We start from the raw sequence: 20,804 nt of genomic DNA on the forward strand, positions 1-20,804 counted from the left end.
TGCTATGCACATTAGGTAAAGACCTATTAACTGGTTAACAGTTTTTTTTAAATAATGCTGTAAAAAAACTGTTATATATCTATTGGGACATTTCATGCAATTTAATGGTAAAATACTATTTTTTGTAAATGATTTGTACTTTTTTGTTCTTTTAAAAAAGAACAAATCATTTACAATTTACAGTAAAACACCTACACACACACACACACACACAAAAATACTGATAATTGACATTTTCAGACATCTCAGATTTGAAAGTTTTTTTCAATGAAATCTTAGTTTCTTCTTACTAATGTACATTAATGTTATTTCTTATGTTATCTCATATTTTGACCTGAATATGTCATCCATGCCCATTAGGAAACAACCATAACTGAGATCAAGCAGAAGATCATGAAGATTCCAGACGCCAGCGGTATAGTTATAGATGGCTTCCCTCGAGATGTGGGACAAGCGCTTTCTTTTGAGGACCAGGTGAGTGCATTATAATACTGGTTCTTGCTAGAGCAAGACTGTTTTAGCTTGTGGATCCTCAAATGTGAAAAATAAAGCATACAGTTATAAACTTCAATTATAAATCCGAATTGAATGTAGTAGTATGCAATGCAATTATGTCACTGCTTATGACAAACCTGTGAAATGCTTAAATGCTTACTGCCTTCACAGTATTGATTGGCTTCCACCAGTTTTTTGCTTCCCATTTGCATGAAGTTGAACATCATTCCCACAATCCCTTGTGTGAGATCTGCCATTCAGCTCAAGGAGAGAATGAACAGAAAACATCCTCTCTTATCTCCAGTGCTGGGTAGATTACATGTTAGTCAATTACTGATTCCAAATTGCGTCAATTACTGATTCCAAAAAAAACTGATACCAAAAAATTTTAGTTAGTAACATAATCCATTACATTAGGTAATATAGTAAAATTACTTTTTGATTACTTTTAGATTACCTTTGACCTAAATCATTTATCACATTGATTTAAATAGGATAATCTTGTATGTTGTATATTTTTTTGAAAGAAAATATATTCCATTGCTTGTTATTAGCAACATGAAGTTTATTAAACATTGCATTACATCGAGGTTTCCCAAACTGGTGTTTGTGAAGGGATGCCAAGGGCTTTGTGAGTTTAATGAAAAGCTAATATTTAACTTAATCAAAACATTTGAAAATAATTAAAAAATAACATAAATCGAAATAAAACACTTACTAAAAAATATATTCATTTGTTTACCTGAATGTCATGTGACCATTAACCAATGCCAGAGAACAGTGAACATGCAAGTGTGTTACTTACCTTAAAATCTCAGGGGTACATCAAGTGAATATAATAGATGAAAAAGGGTTCAGATCACAAAAAAAAAAAAATGAATCCCTGCATTACATGTAAATAAGAAATATTATAACAAATAACAAGAATCCATTCATTTTAATGTGTTTAAAAGACAAAACGTGCCTTCCAAAGACACAATAATACATGGTTACAATGGGGGAAAATGCAACGCTCAATATGGCCGCTCAATCGCAGGAAGCCCTGCATTTTGAATGAAAGAGCCAATCACTAATGGGTAAAGTCAGCACTGCAGCTGTCATTAGAAGTACTGGTTGCTATAGAAACAGTCAGCATTCTGAGATGTGCTCTTAGGACTACGCATGCACACTGACTGAAAGCCCGAAAAATAAGCTTTTAATAATGCTATTTGACAACATTTTTGACACAGTTGTTGTCAGATTTATTTGGTGAATTCAAATATGAAATTTAATCGTAACCTTAGTGAACAGTTTTGGAGAATTCGATTTTTCCCCATTCAAAGAGATAGGAGCTTCATTTGGATGCCCGAGAGGGGTTTTAAAGATGGCCGCCGAGTGACATGACTTGTCTTAAAAGGATTTTGGTAGTATTCAGTTGACTGTGATCGCGCTGCATTGGGGATTGGGTCAGACGAGGATGGTTTTTCCATGACAGTGACTGGTCTTTGTGTGAATGTCCACAAAACTGGAAGACTTTCTGTATCTATATAAGCTGGAGGCTATTAAGATGACAAAGAAGAATTTGTGAGAATCAATAAATTCTAAAAAATGTATTGGTATTGTGTGAATATGTAATCAAGTAATCAATAAAAAAAATAACTGTATTCTGATTACAAATATTTTTAAAATGTAATATAATTAAATTACAATACCAGAATACGTAATCCAGATAACATGCAATCAGTTACTTCTGAGCACTATCTCCACTTAAGACTGGAATACATTACACAACTTGTGCCCCGAATTTCTGCCAGTTTACTTTCTGGAGAAGTTGACGCTAATTGCAAAAAATTAGAACCAACAAGGCACACATTTCTGCTTGATTTTATTGTGATTGGAATGACTTTAAAGTCTGCTAGTGTACGATCCTCAGTCATTTAGTGTATGATGCCGAGTTTTTCCTTTGTGACCGTTTACAAAGTCGGTAAGTGTGTGATGTCTAGCATTTTAAAATCTGTTAAGATTTAAAAATTTGTATAATGTATTCCAGCTTGTACCCTGAGCGAGCAGACACATATGGTTATTATTGCTCATACCTGTTGTAGAGGATCTGAACAAACCCCTGAGGTGGCTTTCACCGCTTATCTGAGAAATCACTTTTGAAGAGTTGAGGTTTTGATGCCAAAAGATAGACTTTATTATCAAAAGATAATGAACCCGAGAGACTCTGCCGAGGATCTTTTGAGTCTGTGCCTGCACAGTCTTTATATAGGTTTCCATAAACAATACATATTATTCAGGCCATCATGGCTAGTCTTAATACTAGTCATGAATGCATATTAGAAACACAAAGAGGTCTCAGATCATCACATGTTTGTTTTTTTCTCTTAATAGCTCATCATATTTGAACACACACAGCCAAACACATGACTACAATAGTAGAATAAGAATATGTAAACAGCCATATTCACACTGACCATACCTGACACATCTTGACCTACAAAAATCCTCTACACCACTAACCTTAAGTATTAAAGTTATGTGTGTAACTTGTCCTGTACCACTTGTGCTATGAATGATTCATGTAGTTTCTTGAGTTATTGTGTTACTGTACTTCTCTAGATTTGTGCATCTTGCAGACCATAAAGTTACCACCAAAAAAACAAAAAACAAAAAACAAAACATACTTGCAGGAGAGACTAGGAACCAGGATATCACTGGACTTGAGGTCATTGGAATTGAAGCACTGTGGTCATTGTTTTGACTCTGCCTAGTGAAGTAATGCCTAGCAGCCACCTTGAACACCCTAGCATTGCCCAAGCAACCACCCATAACACCCTAGCAAAATACTATAAACAACTCATAACACAGTAGCAATGCAGCAACCATTCAGAACTCCCTAACAATTGCCAAGTAAGTAGCGACCACTCTAGTAACTACCTAATACACCCTAGCGATGACATTGCAACCACCCATAACATTCTAGCAATACTACAACATCCCCACAAAACACCCTAGCAACAACACACTAGTGTTCACATTTATCACTCTAGCAACTACCTATAAATCCCTACTCATAACACTACTACCCTACTAATGTCACCAAAGCCCCTTTCACACTGCACGTCGGACGCGGCAAATTGCCGGAACATTGCCGGTTCACCTTCTTTGTGAAAGCAACCACGTACTGGGATTGATTCCGGCATTGAACCCGGGTCGGGGACCTAGTAACATTGCCGGGTTCAACCCGGGACGAGCGCTGTGTGAACAAAAGCCAGATCTAATGCCGTGTCGAAGTGATGACGCGCGACTCTTTTACCGGCTGTTTTGAAGGAAGATCAACGTTCGCGACTAAAAAATATGTGCAAACTGTAATGAAGCAGAGATCAGTTAGTTCCTCACTTTCCGCGCTGACGAAGAGATTGTACGCTTGCTTCAGTGAAAGTATAACGTGCCTAATGTTTTCGACTCGTACATTACACATCACGCCCTGATCTTTACGGGTTGTGTGTGAAAGCACGCACATATCCTGGGTAATCACTGGCAGTGTGAAAGTGCAAAATCTAGCGACCCGGGAACAATTGCCGGAACACTTTACCCGTGTATTTGCCGGAATGGCAGTGTAAAAGGGGCTCAAGTCAGTGGCTACCTGTTTTTGAGAATAAAAAAATATCAACACAAAATAAATACCCGTGGCTCATGGCAATATATTGAGGACTTATGCATCAAAATGGTCAGTCTGTGCAAGAAACGGAACATTATTTACAACTTTATTACCTGTCATCCAGAGTAGAGTACTTCACAGATCCACCCGAACCCGAGTACTCGAGTCAACCCCGCATCACAGTTAGGTACAGGCAAGAAGGCTACTAATGTAACATAAGGTAAGAAAGTTAATTTTCACTATTTGTAAATTAACTTGTAAATAGTAATTAGATGTGGAATCTGTGCAGATCTGGTCCATATGGGTCTGTGTCTCCCGGCTGGGTCCAGGTCGGTTCCGAGTAGTATGTTTATGATATGTCTCAGTTCTACTTATTTTTTTTTATATTTTTTTTACTATTTACAAGGCTCAATTCTTGCACCGCTCTTGTTTAGCCTGTATATGCTTCCACTAAGTCAAATAATGAGAAAGAACCAAATTGCCTATCACAGCTATGCTGATGATACCCAGATTTACCTAGCCTTATTTCCAAATGACTACAGCCCCATTGACTCCCTCTGCCAATGCATTGATGAAATTAATAGTTGGATGTGCCAGAACTTTCTTCAGTTAAACAAGGAAAAAACTGAAGTCATTGCATTTGGAAACAAAGATAAAGTTCTCAAGGTGAATGCATACCTTGACTCTAGAGGTCAAACAACTAAAAATCAAGTCGGGAATCTTGGTGTGATTCTGGAGACAGACCTTAGTTTCAGTAGTCATGTCAAAGCAGTAACTAAATCAGCATACTATCATTTAAAAAACATTGCAAGAATTAGATGTTTTGTTTCCAGCCAAGACTTGGAGAAACTAGTTCATGCCTTTATCACCAGCAGGGTGAACTATTGTAATGGGCTCCTCACCGGCCTTCCCAAAAAAGACCATTAGACAGCTGTAGCTCATCCAGAACGCTGCTGCCAGGTTTCTGACTAGAACCAGAAAATTTGAGCATATCACCCCAGTCCTCAGGTCCTTACACTGACTTCCAGTTAAATTTAGGATTGATTTTAAAGTACTTTTACTCATATATATATATGTCACTAAATGACCTAGGACCGAAATATATTGCTGATATGTTCACTGAATATAAACCTAACAGACCACTCAGATCACTAGGGTTCACACAAAAAAGGGGAGTCCTCCTTTAGTTACTATGCTGCCCGCAGTTGGAATCAGCTTCCAGAAGAGATCAGATGTGCTAAAACACTAGTCACATTTAAATCTAGACTCAAAACTCATCTGTTTAGCTGTGCATTTATTGAATGAGCACTGTGCTATGTCCGAACTGATTGCACTATATTTTCACTGTTTTTTTTTATGTAAAATCATTTTCTAACTGTTTTTAAATTCATTTTAAGTGTTATTATTTTTCTTCATGATTATTTTACTTTCTTTTATGTAAAGCACTTTGAATTACCATTGTGTACGAAATGTGCTATATAAATAAACTTGCCTTGCCTTGCCTTACATGTGTCCAGGTCCAACTTTTAAATAGTAGATGAGTCCTAATGAGCCAACAAGCACCGTCCTTCGGATGAGACGTTAAACCGAGGTCCTGACTCTCTGTGGTCATTAAAAATCCCAGGAAGTCTTTCGAAAAGAGTAGAGGTGTGACCTCGGCATCCTGGCTAAATTTGCCCATTGGCCTCTGACCATCATGTCCTCCTAACAATCCCCATATCTACTGATTGGCTTCATCACTCTGTCTCCTCTCCACCAGTAAGCTGGTGTGTGGTGGGCGTTCTGGCGCACTATGGCTGCCGTCGCATCATCCAGGTGGATGCTGCACACTGGTGGTGGATGAGGAGAGAACCCTGACAATGTAAGCGCTTTGAGTGCTTGAAGTGAAAAGTCATCTTCATGTTAATTACAATTAAATAAAATATATTTTTAGTTCAAATTGATATTATATTCAATTAATTTTTAACCCACCTAATTAGGACTAGTCAAGTCAAGTTACCTTTATTTGTATAGCACTTTGTACAATACTGATTGTGTCAAAGCAGCTTTACAGTGTCAAACAGGAAAATAGTTTTTCAATAATGCAAGATGACAAAAACATAGTCTTTTTTCAGTTAAAGTCAGTTTATTGATGATTCAGTGATGTTTCAGTCAGCTCACAGTGTCTGTGTAATCAGTCAAGCATCCCAACCTAAGCAAGCCAAAGGCAACCGTTTTTTAATTAGGACCCATCTATTTGAAAGTTGGACCTGGACACATGTAGAACTGAGACATATCATAAACATACTACTCGGAACCGACCTGGACCCAGCCGGGAGACAAAGACCCATATGGACCAGATCTACACAGATTCCACAATAGATGAGGTAACATAAACTTTGTTTCTTACCTTATGTTACATTAGTAGCCTTCTTGCCTGTACCTAACTGTGATGCGGGGTTGACTCGAGTACTCGGGTTCGGGTGGATCTGTGAAGTACTCTACTCTGGATTACAGGTAATAAAGTTATACATAATGTTCCGTTCCTTGCACAGGCTGACCATTTTGATGCAAAAGTATTCAATATATTGCCATGATCCACGGGTATTTATTTTGTGTTGATATTTTTTATTCTCAAAAACAGGTAGCCACTGACTTGGTGACATGAGTATGGTAGTAGTGTTATGAGTAGGGATTTATAGGTAGTTGCTAGAGTGATAAATGTGAACACTAGTGTGTTGCTAGGGTGTTTTGAGGGGATGCTGTAGTATTGCTAGAATGTTATGGGTGGTTGCCATGGCATTGCTAGGGTGTATTAGGTAGTTGCTAGAGTGGTCGCTACTTACTTGCCAATTGTAAGGGAGTTCTGAATGGTTGCTAGGGCATTGCTACTTTTTGTTTATAGTTTATAGTTTATAGTGTTTTGCTAGGGTGTTATGGGTGGTTGCTTGGGCAATGCTAGGGTGTTCAAGGTGGCTGCTAGGCATTACTTCACTAGGCAGAACAATGACCACAGTGCTTCAAGTCCAATGACCTCAAGTCCAGTGATATCCTGGTTCCTAGTCTCTCCTGCAAGTATGTTTTTTTTTTTTTTGTAACTTTATGGTCTGCAAAATGCACAAATCTAGAGAAGTACAGTAACACCACAACTAAAGAAACTACATGAATTACAGTCATGGGGCCAGTTCACCTCTGGCCTGATGAAACCAGCATGGTTTGGTTTCATTCCACACTGCAACACGGGTGCAGAGCACTTATCTGTTTCCCATGGTCTTGTGCCGATGGTTTGGAGGTGAAAAGGTCTTCCCAGGGGATCTGTCCCTAGGGTGCATCTAGTTGACCTTTAGGGCTGTAGAGGACGTCTCTAGGTGCTAATCCACAATCTGGTCTGGATACAAATAATAATAATATTAGCGTAGATGCCATTCATCTTACGATGTAGCGAGTACATTGGGTGTTATGGGAAGTGTTCCTGGTTCCAGTTGACCTAATTAATGCAGCCTAACAATCCTTTAACAGATTTGAATTATAGAAATGCAATTATGTATTATGTGTATGCCAAGTAAAAGAGACTGGGTCTTTGATCTAGATTTAAACTGACAGAGTGTGGCTGCCTACCGAACAACACAGGGTAGATTTTTCCAGCGTTTGGTCACTTAGGAAAAGGGTCTGCCAGCCGCAGTTGATTTTGATATTCTAGGTATTATCAAATTGCCAGAGTTTTGAGATTGCTACGAACATGAAGGACTTTAATGTGATATGAGCTCGCTCAAGTATTGAGGAGCTAACCTATTCAGGGCTTTATAAATTTTAAACATTTTAAAATGTATTCAATGTTCAATAGGGAGCCAGTGCAGAGTTGACAGAACTGGGCTTATGTGGTCATACTTCTTGGTTCTAGTAAGAACTCTAGCTGCTACATTTTGGATCAGCTGGAGATTCGCAGATCAACCACCCAATAAAGCATTACAATAATCTAACCTTGAGGTCATGAACGCATACATTAATGTTTCTACATTTAACTTCGTGAGTACAGATCGTAATTTAGATATATTTTTAAGATGGAAAAATGTGGTTCCCTTTCAGTCGGTCACGTTCGACGTTACGAATGGGATCTCGCCCGAGAGCCCAATCACCTTCGAGTGGTACAAAACGAGCCAATGGTACACAAAGTACCTTGGTCTGCGGGATTTGCATCGTGAGCTCCGCCCCGCAGAGCGGGTATATAAGGAGCAACGCGAGCAACTCGCATTCAAGCTTTCGCTTCGGAGCCGAGGACATCGCTTGCTGCAATCACCGGAGTGTTACAAGCAAGAGCTGGTGTTGGGGTGACGGCGCGATTCAGCGGTTCGTCTGGGTTTCCTGCGACAGCTCCCGCGTTCCCCTGAGCGCTTCAACACCTCTGAAAGAGCAATTTCCTTTCACAAAAGAGATACGGGCCGATTTGCGTCTTTTTAAAGATGTCATTTCGCCCGTGTGTTTCTGGGTGCAGTCGATATATCGCTCCTCATGACGGTCACGATCGCTGTGTGACGTGTCTGGGCTTCCGGCACGCTGAGACTGCGTTCGTGGATGGCTCATGTTCTCATTGCGGGGCCATCTCGGCGTTGAGATCGAGACTCGATTACCTTAAAAGATATAGAGCCCCCTCTGCCACACCCCGTTCTAGCTCTTCTTCTCGTAATAGAGCTACTTCGGCTGCTGGCCAGGGTGATCTGAGTGGGGTTACTGTGTGGGCTTCCCTGACGAGCGAACCTCCTCGGGCCACACCCCCCTCACATACGCCGCAGCCGGTCGAGTTTCCGGATGAGTTTGCTGGACCCTCTCAGGCCTCTGACATCTCATTCGGGGCTCGCAAAGAGGACTGTATGTCGATCGCCGCATCACAAGGCGGGCTTGAGTCCTCAGGAGATGAGGATTCGGCTGCGTTGCCTCCCTCGGGAGTGCCAGCGTTGTCCGAGTCTGATCCCGAGCTGACGGCCGTGCTTTCCCGGGCAGCGGAGAGCATCGGGCTTTAGTGGAACCCTCCACCCTGTCCTGAGCGCTCGAGGCTGGATGATTGGTTCCTGGGGGCTGCTCATGCGGATCGCCAGCACCCCCCTCTGGTTCCTTTCTTCCCGGAAGTGCACCAGGAGGTAACCAGTTCATGGAAGGCACCTTTAACTGCCGAAACCGTTCTGGTACTTCCTCTGCCTTCACCGCCCTCGATGGCGGGGCGGCAAAGGGGTATGCTGGGATTCCCCCGGTGGAGCGTTCTGTTGCGATGTAACTGTGTCCACAGAGCTCCTCCGCTTGGCATGGTGGTCCCAAGCTGCCCTCCAAGGCCTGTAAGTTCTCATCCACGCTTGTGGCCAAGGCTTACAGAGCTGCGGGCCAGGCCGCTTCTGCCCTGCATGCCATGGCCTCACTTCAGGTCTATCAGGCCAAGCTGCTCCAGCAGCTGCACGAGGGTAGTGCTGACCCAGGGGTTTTGCAGGAGGCGCGCACTGGTACTGACCTTGCTCTACGGGCGACGAAGGTCACTGCGCGTTCCTTGGGTCAGGTGATGTCCACTTTGGTGGTCCAGGAGCACCACCTATGGCTGAACCTGGCAGACATGAGGGAGCCTGACCGGGCTAGCTAATCAACTCCCCGGTCTCCCAGGATGGCCTCTTCGGTGACGCGGTAGAGAGCTTTGCCCAGCAGTTCTCTGCCGCCCAGAAGCAGTCCGAGGCCATCAAGCACATCCTGCCCTGGCGGCCCTCTGCTGCCTCCACCCTGCCGGCGGCGCAGCCGCCTCAGCCTGCTCGTCGCCGAGGGTGCCCCCCTGCGGCCTCCTCCACTCCTGCTCGGCCACAGCAGCAGCCTTCACCCCGGCCGCAGCGAGGAGATGGCCGCAGAAGGGCGTCGCAACCCGTCTCAGCCCCTAAGCCTGCCAAACGCCAGGCCAAGCGGCGTTCCTGAGATGGGCGACCCGGAGTTGGAGACGTCAGCTCGTCAAGAGATGGTAGCAGGACCACTCCTTCCCCCGGAGGAGGGCCGGGGAAGAATCCTTTGTTCTCGTTTTCTTTTTGTTCAGCCACGGGCCCTGCGGCCGGTGGTACCCAAACCTTCACTAAAAGAGCTGTTTCCTCTACCTCCGGGTCCCAAGAGGCCAGGAACGACAGTTGGCGACGTGCTTCCTCGCCGCTCTCGTTCCCCTCTCCCCTTGCCAGTTTCCAGGCAAAGCCGGCCCGAGAAAGCTCCGCCTTCTCATGCCCTCTTTGCTACTTGGAGTCAGATGAGTGCCCGCACTCCGCCCCCGCTAAGGGACGCTATGTCTCCCATGCCGGGGCTGTCTGCTCCACCACGCTGCCCCACTGTGGGTACGCCTGTAGTCCCCTTGACCCCGCTGGTTCGGTTCCGGGGAGCCTGGCTAGAGCTCCCCAGGCCTTCCCGCTGGCTCATCCGGACGCTCAGGCTCGGCTACGCGATTCAGTTTGCCCGGCGTCCCCCCAGGTTTCGGGGTGTCCACGCAACGATGGTGGGCAAAGATGCCCCTGTCATGCGCGTGGAGGTCGCGACCCTGCTGGCAAAGGGCGCGATAGAACCGGTCCCTCCAGCCGACATGAAGTCCGGCTTTTACAGCCCTTACTTCATAGTACCCAAGAAGACAGGTGGGTTACGGCCAATCCTGGACTTGCGTGCCTTGAACCGAGCTCTGCACAGACTCCCTTTCAAGATGCTAACGCCCAAGCGCATTTTCGAATGCATTCGTCCGATGGATTGGTTTGCAGCGATCGACCTGAAGGACGCGTACTTTCATGTCTCCATTCTTCCTCGACACAGACCGTTTCTTCGGTTTGATTTCGAGGGGCAGGCATATCAGTACAAGGTTCTCCCATTCGAGTTGGCCCTGTCTCCCCGCGTCTTTACGAAGGTCGCGGAGGGAGCCCTGGCTCCTCTCAGGGAACAAGGTGTCCGTATCCTCAACTACCTCGATGACTGGCTGATCCTAGCTCACTCTCGAGAGCGGTTGTGCGAGCACAGGGATCTGGTGCTCAGACACCTCGCCCGACTGGGTCTTCAGGTCAACTGGGAAAAGAGCAAGCTCTCCCCTGTTCAGAGGATCTCTTTTCTCGGTATGGAAATAGACTCGGTCGCCATGTACGCGCGGCTTACGAACGAGCGCGCGCAGTCACTGCTGAATTGCCTGAGACAATTCGAGGGCAAGAGAGCGGTTCCACTGAAATTGTTTTAGAGGCTCCTGGGGCATATGGCGTCCGCAGCGGCGGTCATACCGCTCGGGTTACTCCATATGAGACCGCTTCAGCACTGGCTTCACGACCGAGTCCTGAGATGGGCATGGCAACAGGGCATGCTCCGAGTGACCATCACTCCGGCCTGCCGCCGAAACTTCACCTCGTGGTTGGACCCCTCATTTCTACTGGCCGGCGTGCCCCTAGAACCGGTGTCCAGACATGTTGTTGTGTCAACAGATGCCTCTGCCACGGGCTGGGGTGCCATGTGCAACGAGTATGCTGCGTCGGGCTTCTGGACAGGACCCCGACTTCAGTGGCATGTCAATTGCCTCGAGTTGCTAGCAGTACGTCTTGCTCTGCACCGCTTCAGGGCCCTGCTGAAGGACAAGCACGTTCTGGTCCGCACGGACAACACTGCGACCGTAGCGTACATCAACCGTCAGGGTGGTCTACGCTCCCGCTGCATGTCGCAACTCGCTCGCCATCTCCTCTTGTGGAGTCACAAGCATCTGAGGTCGCTTCGTACCATTCACATTCCGGGCAGGCTCAATCGTGCAGCCGACGAGCTCTCACGGCAGTAGTCTCGCCCCGGGGAATGGAGACTCCACCCTCAGTCGGTTCAGCTGATCTGGGAACACTTCGGAGACGCTCAGGTAGACCTGTTTGCCTCTCCAGAAAATTCCCACTGCCAGTTGTTTTACTCCCTGACCGAGGGCACCCTCAGCACGGACGCCCTGGCACACAGCTGGCCGCTGGGCCTGCGCAAGTATGCGTTTCCCCCAGTGAGCCTTCTTGCACAGATGTTGTGCAAGATCAGGGAGGACGAGGAGCAGGTCCTCATGGTTGCGCCTTTTTGGCCCGGCAGGACCTGGTTCCCCGAACTGGTACTCCTCGCGACAGCCCCTCCCTGGCGAATTCCTCTGAGGAAGGACCTCCTTTCTCCGGCACCCACGTCCCGATCTGTGGAACCTACATGTGTGGGTTCTGGACGGGTCACGGAAGGTTTAGGTACCTTGCCACCACAGGTGGTAGCTACCATCACTTCAGCTAGAGCCATGTCCACCAGGCATGCCTATGCTTTGAAGTGGAACCTCTTCATCACTTGGTGTTCCTCACGGCGTGAGGACCCCTGGAAATGTCCGATTGGGTCAGTGCTTTCCTTTCTTCAGGAGGGGTTGGAACGAAGGCTGTCTCCTTCCACCCTCAAGGTCTATGTGGCCACCATTTCGGCTCACCATGACCCTGTTGAAGGTAAGTCTCTGGGGAGGCACGATCTGATCATCAGGTTCCTGAGAGGAGCAAAGAGGCTCAATCCGCCTCGCCCTCAACAAGTCCCCTCTTGGGACCTCGCAGTGGTTCTATCAGCACTGCAGAGAGCTCCCTTCGAACCCTTGCTCTCAGTAGAGCTAAAGTTTTTATCTTTGAAAACTGTGCTCCTGACGGCTTTGGCTTCGGTGAAGAGGGTCGGGGACCTGCAGGCATTTTCAGTTGACGAAGCGTGCCTGGAATTACGTGCCCAAAGTTCCCACCACTCCTTTTAGGGATCAGGTGGTGAACTTGCAAGCGCTGCCCCTGGAGGAGGCAGACCCAGCCCTGGCGCTGCTCTAACCAGTACGTGCGCTCCGCACCTACGTGGACAGAACTCGGTGCCTTAGGACCTCAGACCAGCTCTTTGTCTGTTACGGAGGCCAGCAGAAGGGAAAGGCTGTCTCCAAGCAGAGGTTATCCCACTGGATAGTGGATGCTATTGTCCTGGCTTTTCAGGCTCAAGACCTGCCATGCCCCCTAGGGGTGAGAGCTCACTCATGGTCACGGGCTCGGCTCCTCAGCGAAGACTTGAATGCGAGTAGCTCGCGTTGCTCCTTATATACCCGCTCTGCGGGGCGGAGCTCGCGATGCAAATCCCGCAGACCAAGGTACTTTGTGTACCATTGGCTCATTTTGTACCACTCGAAGGTGATTGGGCTCTCGGGCGAGATCCCATTCGTAACATCTCCGTTCCCTCCTTCGGGGAACGAGGGTTACATACGTAACCAAGATGTTTTTTCAAATGCTAGAAAATAGCACACCTAGAATTAACAAAGCAAACATCAAGTGTTAGACAGTGTTCCCTTTCGAGGGAACTTCGAACTGCGTCCTCTAGGGGCCGCTTTGGGGAACACCTCGTCGTGACCCGTGTCTGAAGCATACATTGAAAAAACACCAACTTGTTGACCGGCGACAGCCTCTGACGTCACTACCGGCGCGACTATAAATCAGCACTGAGAGAGCACGTCATTATCTTCTTCATCTTCACTGACTGTTTTGTTTGAAACGTGCATCTGAAAGAACCGGTAAGGGCGATCTTTCTCTGTTTATCATGGCGACAACTAGCAAGCGTTTAGACGATGTGTGCATCCGTGTCGGCATTATTTGACACCCGATGACACACGCGATCTTTGCGTCATTTGTTTGGGTGAAGAGATGTCTTTGAGGAGGCAATCTGCGTGCATTATGAGCGTTTTTTCAATGGAAAAAGCTCCGTTCTCGTTCGTCTCTCTTCTGAAAGAAAAGAAGAAGAAAAAAAGCAGCCATCTGCTTCCTGCGGTTCAGGATCTGTCCGCGCTGAGGCATGGAAGAAAATGAGCTCGTGAGAATACAGGTGGATCTGTCTGAATGGTTTAAAGAGGGACTTTCCCTTTCGCGCTCGTAAAAAAAAAAAAAAAAAAAAAAGGGCAGCGGACGATAGAGAGCCTCGGGAGGATGATGTTATATCTTTAACACTTTCTGATACTGAGGTTAGTGCTCTGCTGGGTTTTTACCCAGGAAAAGCAGGAGATATTTGAGGATGGTGAAGAAGCTGAGGCTGAGCCTTCTCAATTCTCCTGCCCTGCGTATGTAGAGCTGTTGGAGGTTATTGAGCGAAAATTACCTTTTGACCATAGCCCTCCAACTCAGGTGAGCCTTTCATTTGTGCATGATCTCCATACAGAGATTAAAAAGAAATGAAAGATGCAGTTTTCTTCTCGCATCCATCGGTTTACGGCATGAAAGTAATCTGCCGACATCGAGGTGATGCGCGAAAGCGGCTAGGAGGGAATGCCCCCTGTAGAAAGAGCTAAACATTTTATAAATCATTTATAAATAATTTTTATCTGTGAAAAATATTTCTTTCTGCAGGGGAAACATCCTCTCTTAATCTCCCTCCTTGCCATTTAAGCCACTTCAGAAAATCATCTCGCTTAAATGGCAAGGCATACGTAGTAGCAGGTCAGGCTGTGGCTTTATTACAGCACAATGCTGGTGCTTCAAGCATATCAGACTGATCTGCTTAGAGACCTGGATAGAGGCAGGGGCCTTTTTCTGATCAGGTAGCTGAGCTGCGCCGCACCACGGATCTCTCTCCGTGCTACCAAGCAGGCCACCTCTGCCATGGGCAGGACTATGGTGGCCATGGTGGCAGCGGAGAGACATCTGTGGTTGAACATGGCAGACTTCGGGAGGAAAGAAAATACTTTCTGCTCGATGCTCAGGTTTCGCCTTCTGAACTTTTCGGTATTTCCGTTGAGACGGCGATTTGAGAAGTTCAGGGAGACGAAGGCGCGCTCTGCTGCTTTCAGATCCTTCGTTCCAAGAAGGTCCAGGTCTGAGCCCGAACAACATAGGGGTCCTGGCCTGTCATGATCTGAGGATCAAAGATGGGCACGGAAGGCTAGTGTCACAACTCGCGCTCCTCCCCCACTTGCGGGCAGGGGTTAGAGGAATCGTGGGTCATGAGAAGGTAAGCAGAACCTAAGGAGTATGATCTAGACGAGGCAGCGTTCTCGTCCTAATCGGAGTGATACCGAGGTATCTACTCGTTCCCTTTGGGGATTTTTAACCCTGTGGAGTCTAAGAGGTTATCAGGAGAAAATAGCCTCATAATGCGTATATGGGTTAATCGACTTCAGAGAAACCACCCTGTAACCAGTGGAGGTGGCAGTTACAGAAGTCTTCTTGTATATGCTGCCTCAGGTGATGCTCCCCTCGCCCGAGATTTGTAAAATTGAGCTTGCCTCTCCCGTGAGATTCAGCACCTCTGTGATGCTTAGGAACCTTTAAGTACACACGCTAAGCTTTGTGTACTTTCTCAAAACCACATGGTGGTCAGTGTGCACGTGAACACTTTGCGCACTTTCTAAAAATCCACAAGTGGTAAGTTTGCACGCAAGACTCTGCAAACTTTCTGAAATCTTGTATGATAAGGGTTACGCGCTCCGCTTCGTTCCCTTTCTTGAGATGATTAGACCTTGGTTCCTTGGGCTCCATTCAGCCAGTGTGTATTTGTTTATACACCTCAAGCATCGCTTCCCTCAACATGAGGGGCTATTTGGGTGATTCTCATGGTAATTTAGCAGTGCTCCCTTTTTTCCAAAAAAAGGGTTGCCTATGAGCGCGCTACTCTGAGCCCGGAGTTCTCCTCTCGTATGAGACTGAGTTCTCTGTTTTTTCCCCAGAGCGCTCCAGTATTGTTTCCATAGATCGAGTTGATGACTCTCAATCATACTGTTTTGAGATACACTATTCCATCTATGAGCTGCTCTATCGGAGTGCCACGAGAGCCCCTCCTTAGAACAGTATTTGAAAATCCATGCTATGGTAAGTGTGCACGTGAAGTCTTTGCACACTAGTGCTGCAACAACGCGTCGACGTCATCGATTACGTCGACTACAAAAATACGTCGATGTGCGTGAAATGCGTCGACGCGTCACACTGTTTACATCTTGCGTAATGGCATACTGGGAATGGAGAAAGTTGCATTCTGTCACAAAAACAGAGACCACTGTTATCAAAAGTATGGGAATACTTTAAACAGAGGCCAAATAAAATGGCCCTTTGTTCCCTTTGTAAAAAAACCGATATGGTGTACCACAGCAGCACAAATATGATGCACGAGCACCTCAGAAGAAAACATCCTGGCGCTCTCCGGTGTTACGGTTTAACTGGTTACCGTGTGACCAACTTCCTGGTTCAGGTCTCTGCTGCAGATGTGATGGAACGACCGCAGCAGATTCAGCGATTCTAAAAGCACAAACTGAAGTGATATTATTAATTGTCTAATAAACGCAGACTTACTCATTCATGATTCTGATATTCTTGTAAAGATTACAAGTTATTGGTATGATCACCCGTAGCGGCTGAAGTAAGGATAAAATAAAAATTAAAGTAAGTCTGTGTTGGCGCTGGTTTCGAACACGCGTTAGGGGCGTTCTCATATCGCGCCTAAAAAGGCGTGTGAAACGCTAGTTGCGCTGCTTTCTCCTTCTTTCCAAAGCGCTTGGGCAGTTGCGCCCCTGGGGTGTCTGCCGTTGCTAAGCAACCATGACGTGCTCTCTCCACGAAGACGCGGAAATTTCAGCAAATGATAAATGGATTTGCAGCACTAAAAATCGCTTGCAGTAGCTCTGCTACTAAATTTATTTCAAAATGGCAATCCATATACAGCTATGATCAGCTGTTCCCTCATCTTAGCTGAGCTTTTAACATTGTTACGGGAAAGGATGAAGCTGATTGGTTAGTTCTTGTCACATGACCCGCGGTGCGCTTGCGGCATTCTGAAAAGTTGAGATGTTTTTAACTCGATGCAGTGCGGACGCGCCTGTTTTCGCGTGCGCATCGCGACTGCATCGCGACCGCATCGCTTCCATTTTTCCATTGCCAATTTTCTTTGCCTCTTTATCTTTGTATACTGTAAAAACTTCAACCACATAGGTTGAAAATGAATAAAGGTTGAAATATTATATTAGAAGTTGTACTTGTATTTTTTTGTAAAGTTATCCAAAAGACTCATTAGCTAATCAAAAAAAGAACATATGATTAATTATTTATTGTAATAAAAATTATCGTTAGAGTAGTCGACTAATCGAAAAAATAATCGTTAGATTAGTCAACAGAAAAAATTATCGTTAGTTGCAGCTCTATTGAACACTTTCTGAAATCCACACTGTGGTAAGTTCGCAAGCTAGTATTCTGCGTTCTTTCTAAAATCCTATATGGTGATTGCTTCGCGCGGTTGCTTCGTGCCCTTTCTTGAGTTGGTAAAAGCCCCGTTCATCTTGGGCGCCACTCCACCTATGTATCCTCGGATACCTATCTAAACAGGGTGTTGCTAATAGAGAACTGTTGAGACAGCTCTTTCAGCAAGCTTATGCGTAAGCTAGCAGTAGACCCTGTGTGACAGGCAAGACTTGGTACAAATGCTAGTTTCTTAGCCGTATCCCTTTAAAGGAATCTTTCCTGATTCCAAGCCTTCAGCTCTACCCTGGGCCGAGGCCCCATCAATTAAGTTGGGTATGTAGCTTAGGCCTTTTGGCCGTAAGGGGTACTGTCACAGACAGCCGTCTAAACGTCCCAGGGGCAACTCCCATGGAAATGGTAGAGTTGGTACTTAGTGCTCGCCATGATTCTGGCCTGCACTCCCCTCAGCATGGCGGCGTGGGTATACTGTTCCCCAAAGCGCTGTGTCTGTTCCCCAGACACAGGTCACGACGAGGTGTTCCCCAAAGCGCCCCCTAGAGGACGCAGTGTCTCGTTCCCTACTCAGGGAACTATGGTTACATAAGTAACCTGAGACAGTTTTAGGTTATTACATGCAGAGGTTTTTTCTTTTTCAGAATTAGTTTCAAATTTTTTCTTTTTTTTTTTTAAAGATTACTTCAGTATATCTTTATATATAATTACTTCTGTTGTATTTGAGATATGGTTAATTATGGTTATTTTATCACCAACAAAATAATGGTTTTAAGCCAGTTATTTATATATTTTGCTATGGTGTGTCAGTAAGAACTAAGACACTTGAAAAAAACATTCCTACAAAAAACCTATTTGTACAGTTGCTTTTAAGGAAATATGCTTTTAAGATTTGAAGTACCCTGCAAGTGTACATTCAATACAATTATCTATCCGTCTATCTATCAAAAATCTATCTCTGACAAAACACTGAGACAGTTCTGGCAACCTGTGATAAGAAGAATGGGTTGTGAACTGATATTTGGCACCCTGTTGATTCACATCTGCATGAGTGACTTGTCTGTGCACACCAGAATTCAAACCTATACTTGAAACTCTCTATTCCTGTGTTTTTGACAGGAACCATTTGACTCACATGAGACTTATGCAATGGCAGGTGTATAATAATGTCCATAAATCTATCTATAAGTAGCTAATGTCAGCCTCACTATAAGAGGAAATCATGTGACATTTCTCAATTGCAGGTGTCAATGCACATTCATTTCTAAAAGACAGCCTTTCCTTCAAGTTTCATCATGGCTAATTAGCTTCCAGTATTCTCACACTTTTTCTATTTCCTGTAAGACAGCAGGTTAGGATGTAGTATGTTAGCTATTATGGATAACTCAAAGCTTGGCTGCCCCTTACCCTTCATCGCACTTGATGTTGGTCTCGAATTAAACTTTAAGTTTTACATAAACACAATATTGCTAGTCTGGATCTGAAAATGGTAGAAGTCACCAGCTGCAAATGTCACATAGTGTGGTTCACAGGCTGTGAATGATGTGATCACCCAGTTCAGTCTGTCTACATGAGCAGTACAATTTAATGGGTACCAATAATCAGATATGCTTCTGTATCGCTCTCTGTCTCTTTCCATCCCTCACACTTGTTTCCAGCCTTCCTCATTTCACACCAGTTATCTTAGAGGTGCTTTAATATAGAGCTGTGAGGAACGCACTTGTTGATGCCAGAAAATAGATTTGCAACACTGTCTGCTTTTCTCAGAAATGAACTCATGATGTCACATTATCTGCTTGACGTTCTTTTACAGGTATGGCATGTAATGGCATGCAAGTATTTTTGTTCAGTATTGGGTAATTTTGATTATGTACCAGTCACACTGTTGGACAAAATGTAACAATGAGTCCTAACCAAACTCGACTGCATCATTTTCACACTGACACATCACAATCACCAGCCAATATCTATTTATCTATCTGTCTGTCTGTCTGTCTGTCTATCTATCTATCGTACAGACCAAAAGTTTGGACACACCTTCTCATTCAAAGAGTTTTCTTTATTTTCATGACTATGAAAATTGTAGATTCACACTGAAGGCATCAAAACTATGAATTAACACATGTGGAATTATATATGGAATTATATACATAACAAAAAAGTGTGAAACAACTGAAAATATGTCATATTCTAGGTTCTTCAAAGTAGCCACCTTTTGCTTTGATTACTGCTTTGCACACTCTTGGCATTCTCTTGATGAGCTTCAAGAGGTAGTCACCTGAAATGGTCTTCCAACAGTCTTGAAGGAGTTCCCCGAGAGATACTTAGCACTTGTTGGCCCTTTTGCCTTCTGTCTGCGGTCCAGCTCACCCCTAAACCATCTCGATTGGGTTCAGGTCCGGTGACTGTGGAGGCCAGGTCATCTGGCGCAGCACCCCATCACTCTCCTTCTTGGTCAAAAAGCACTTGATGCCTTCAGTGTGACTCTACAATTTTCATAGTCATGAAAATAAAGTAAACTCTTTGAATGAGAAGGTGTGTCCAAACTTTCGGTCTGTACTGTATATATATATATATATATATATATATATATATATATATATATATATATATATATATATATATATTGTAAATATTGTAACGCATTAAACTTTCTAATTACTGGAAGAAGGAGGCGGGAACCGGCGGACAATCAAATCAAACTTTAATAATCAAAATAAACACAAAACAGCGTGGCAGCCCCTCACGGCCGACTGCCGCACACAAACAAAATCAAAACACAAACTAAAATCCAGGCCTGGTCCTCTCTCGTCCGTCAATGTCGTCGCTCCTGTTTTATATCCTTCCATCTCCTTCGTGGGACTCGCCCCATTCCCACGGCTCTCGGCCCCGCCCCACTCATCACATACCCCCATCGACCCTCGCAGGTGGGGGGGGTACTCACGTGACCTTCGGTAACCTGGGTGTAGGACAGACGAGGTGAGAGAAAAGGAGATGGAAGGATGAGGAGTGACAGAGACTAGAGAGGGGAGAGAGGAGCAAAAAATAAAAATAAATTCCGGTTCCCAGACACGCTGCCGCTTGGCCCTCCACCAGCTGGGTGATCTCCTACGCGGTGCCTGGTGATGGCACTGGACGGCCCTCGGTGGACGGCACGACACTCCTCCGCCGCCCGGTGGACGGCGACGGCTCCTCCGATTTTGGGCAGCCGACAGGAGTCCCCCGTTCCCTGCTCCTCCGGATTCCTTCACCCGGGCTTCAGCACCAATGTAACGCATTAAACTTCCTAATTACGGGAAGAAGGAGGCGTCCAGCATCCTAGTTTTCCTCATCTACTTTGTACTTTGTGATCAACAACAAACTTAGGGCTGCATGATAAATTGCCGGTTCTGTGATAAATCTCCATCACGTTTTCAGATGGAGCAGTATTTAATACACAGAGCCGTACATCACTGACAATATTGCAATATTGCGTTCAT

At 45.3% G+C, this 20,804-nt stretch overlaps 1 protein-coding gene across 2 annotated transcripts in view; it reads left to right on the plus strand.

Annotated features, from left to right (window-relative positions):
* Window positions 1-20,804, plus strand: part of LOC132155174 (adenylate kinase isoenzyme 5-like) — a 127,270-nt gene that overhangs the window by 11,312 nt on the left and 95,154 nt on the right. For both annotated transcript variants that reach the window (XM_059564030.1, XM_059564031.1), the window contains exon 5: window positions 361-474. In XM_059564030.1, the coding sequence (XP_059420013.1) occupies window positions 361-474 (114 nt within the window). The remainder of the gene's footprint in view (window positions 1-360; window positions 475-20,804) is intronic.

This window comes from Carassius carassius, chromosome 12 (genome assembly GCF_963082965.1).
Source record: "Carassius carassius chromosome 12, fCarCar2.1, whole genome shotgun sequence".
Taxonomy (NCBI): domain Eukaryota; kingdom Metazoa; phylum Chordata; class Actinopteri; order Cypriniformes; family Cyprinidae; genus Carassius; species Carassius carassius.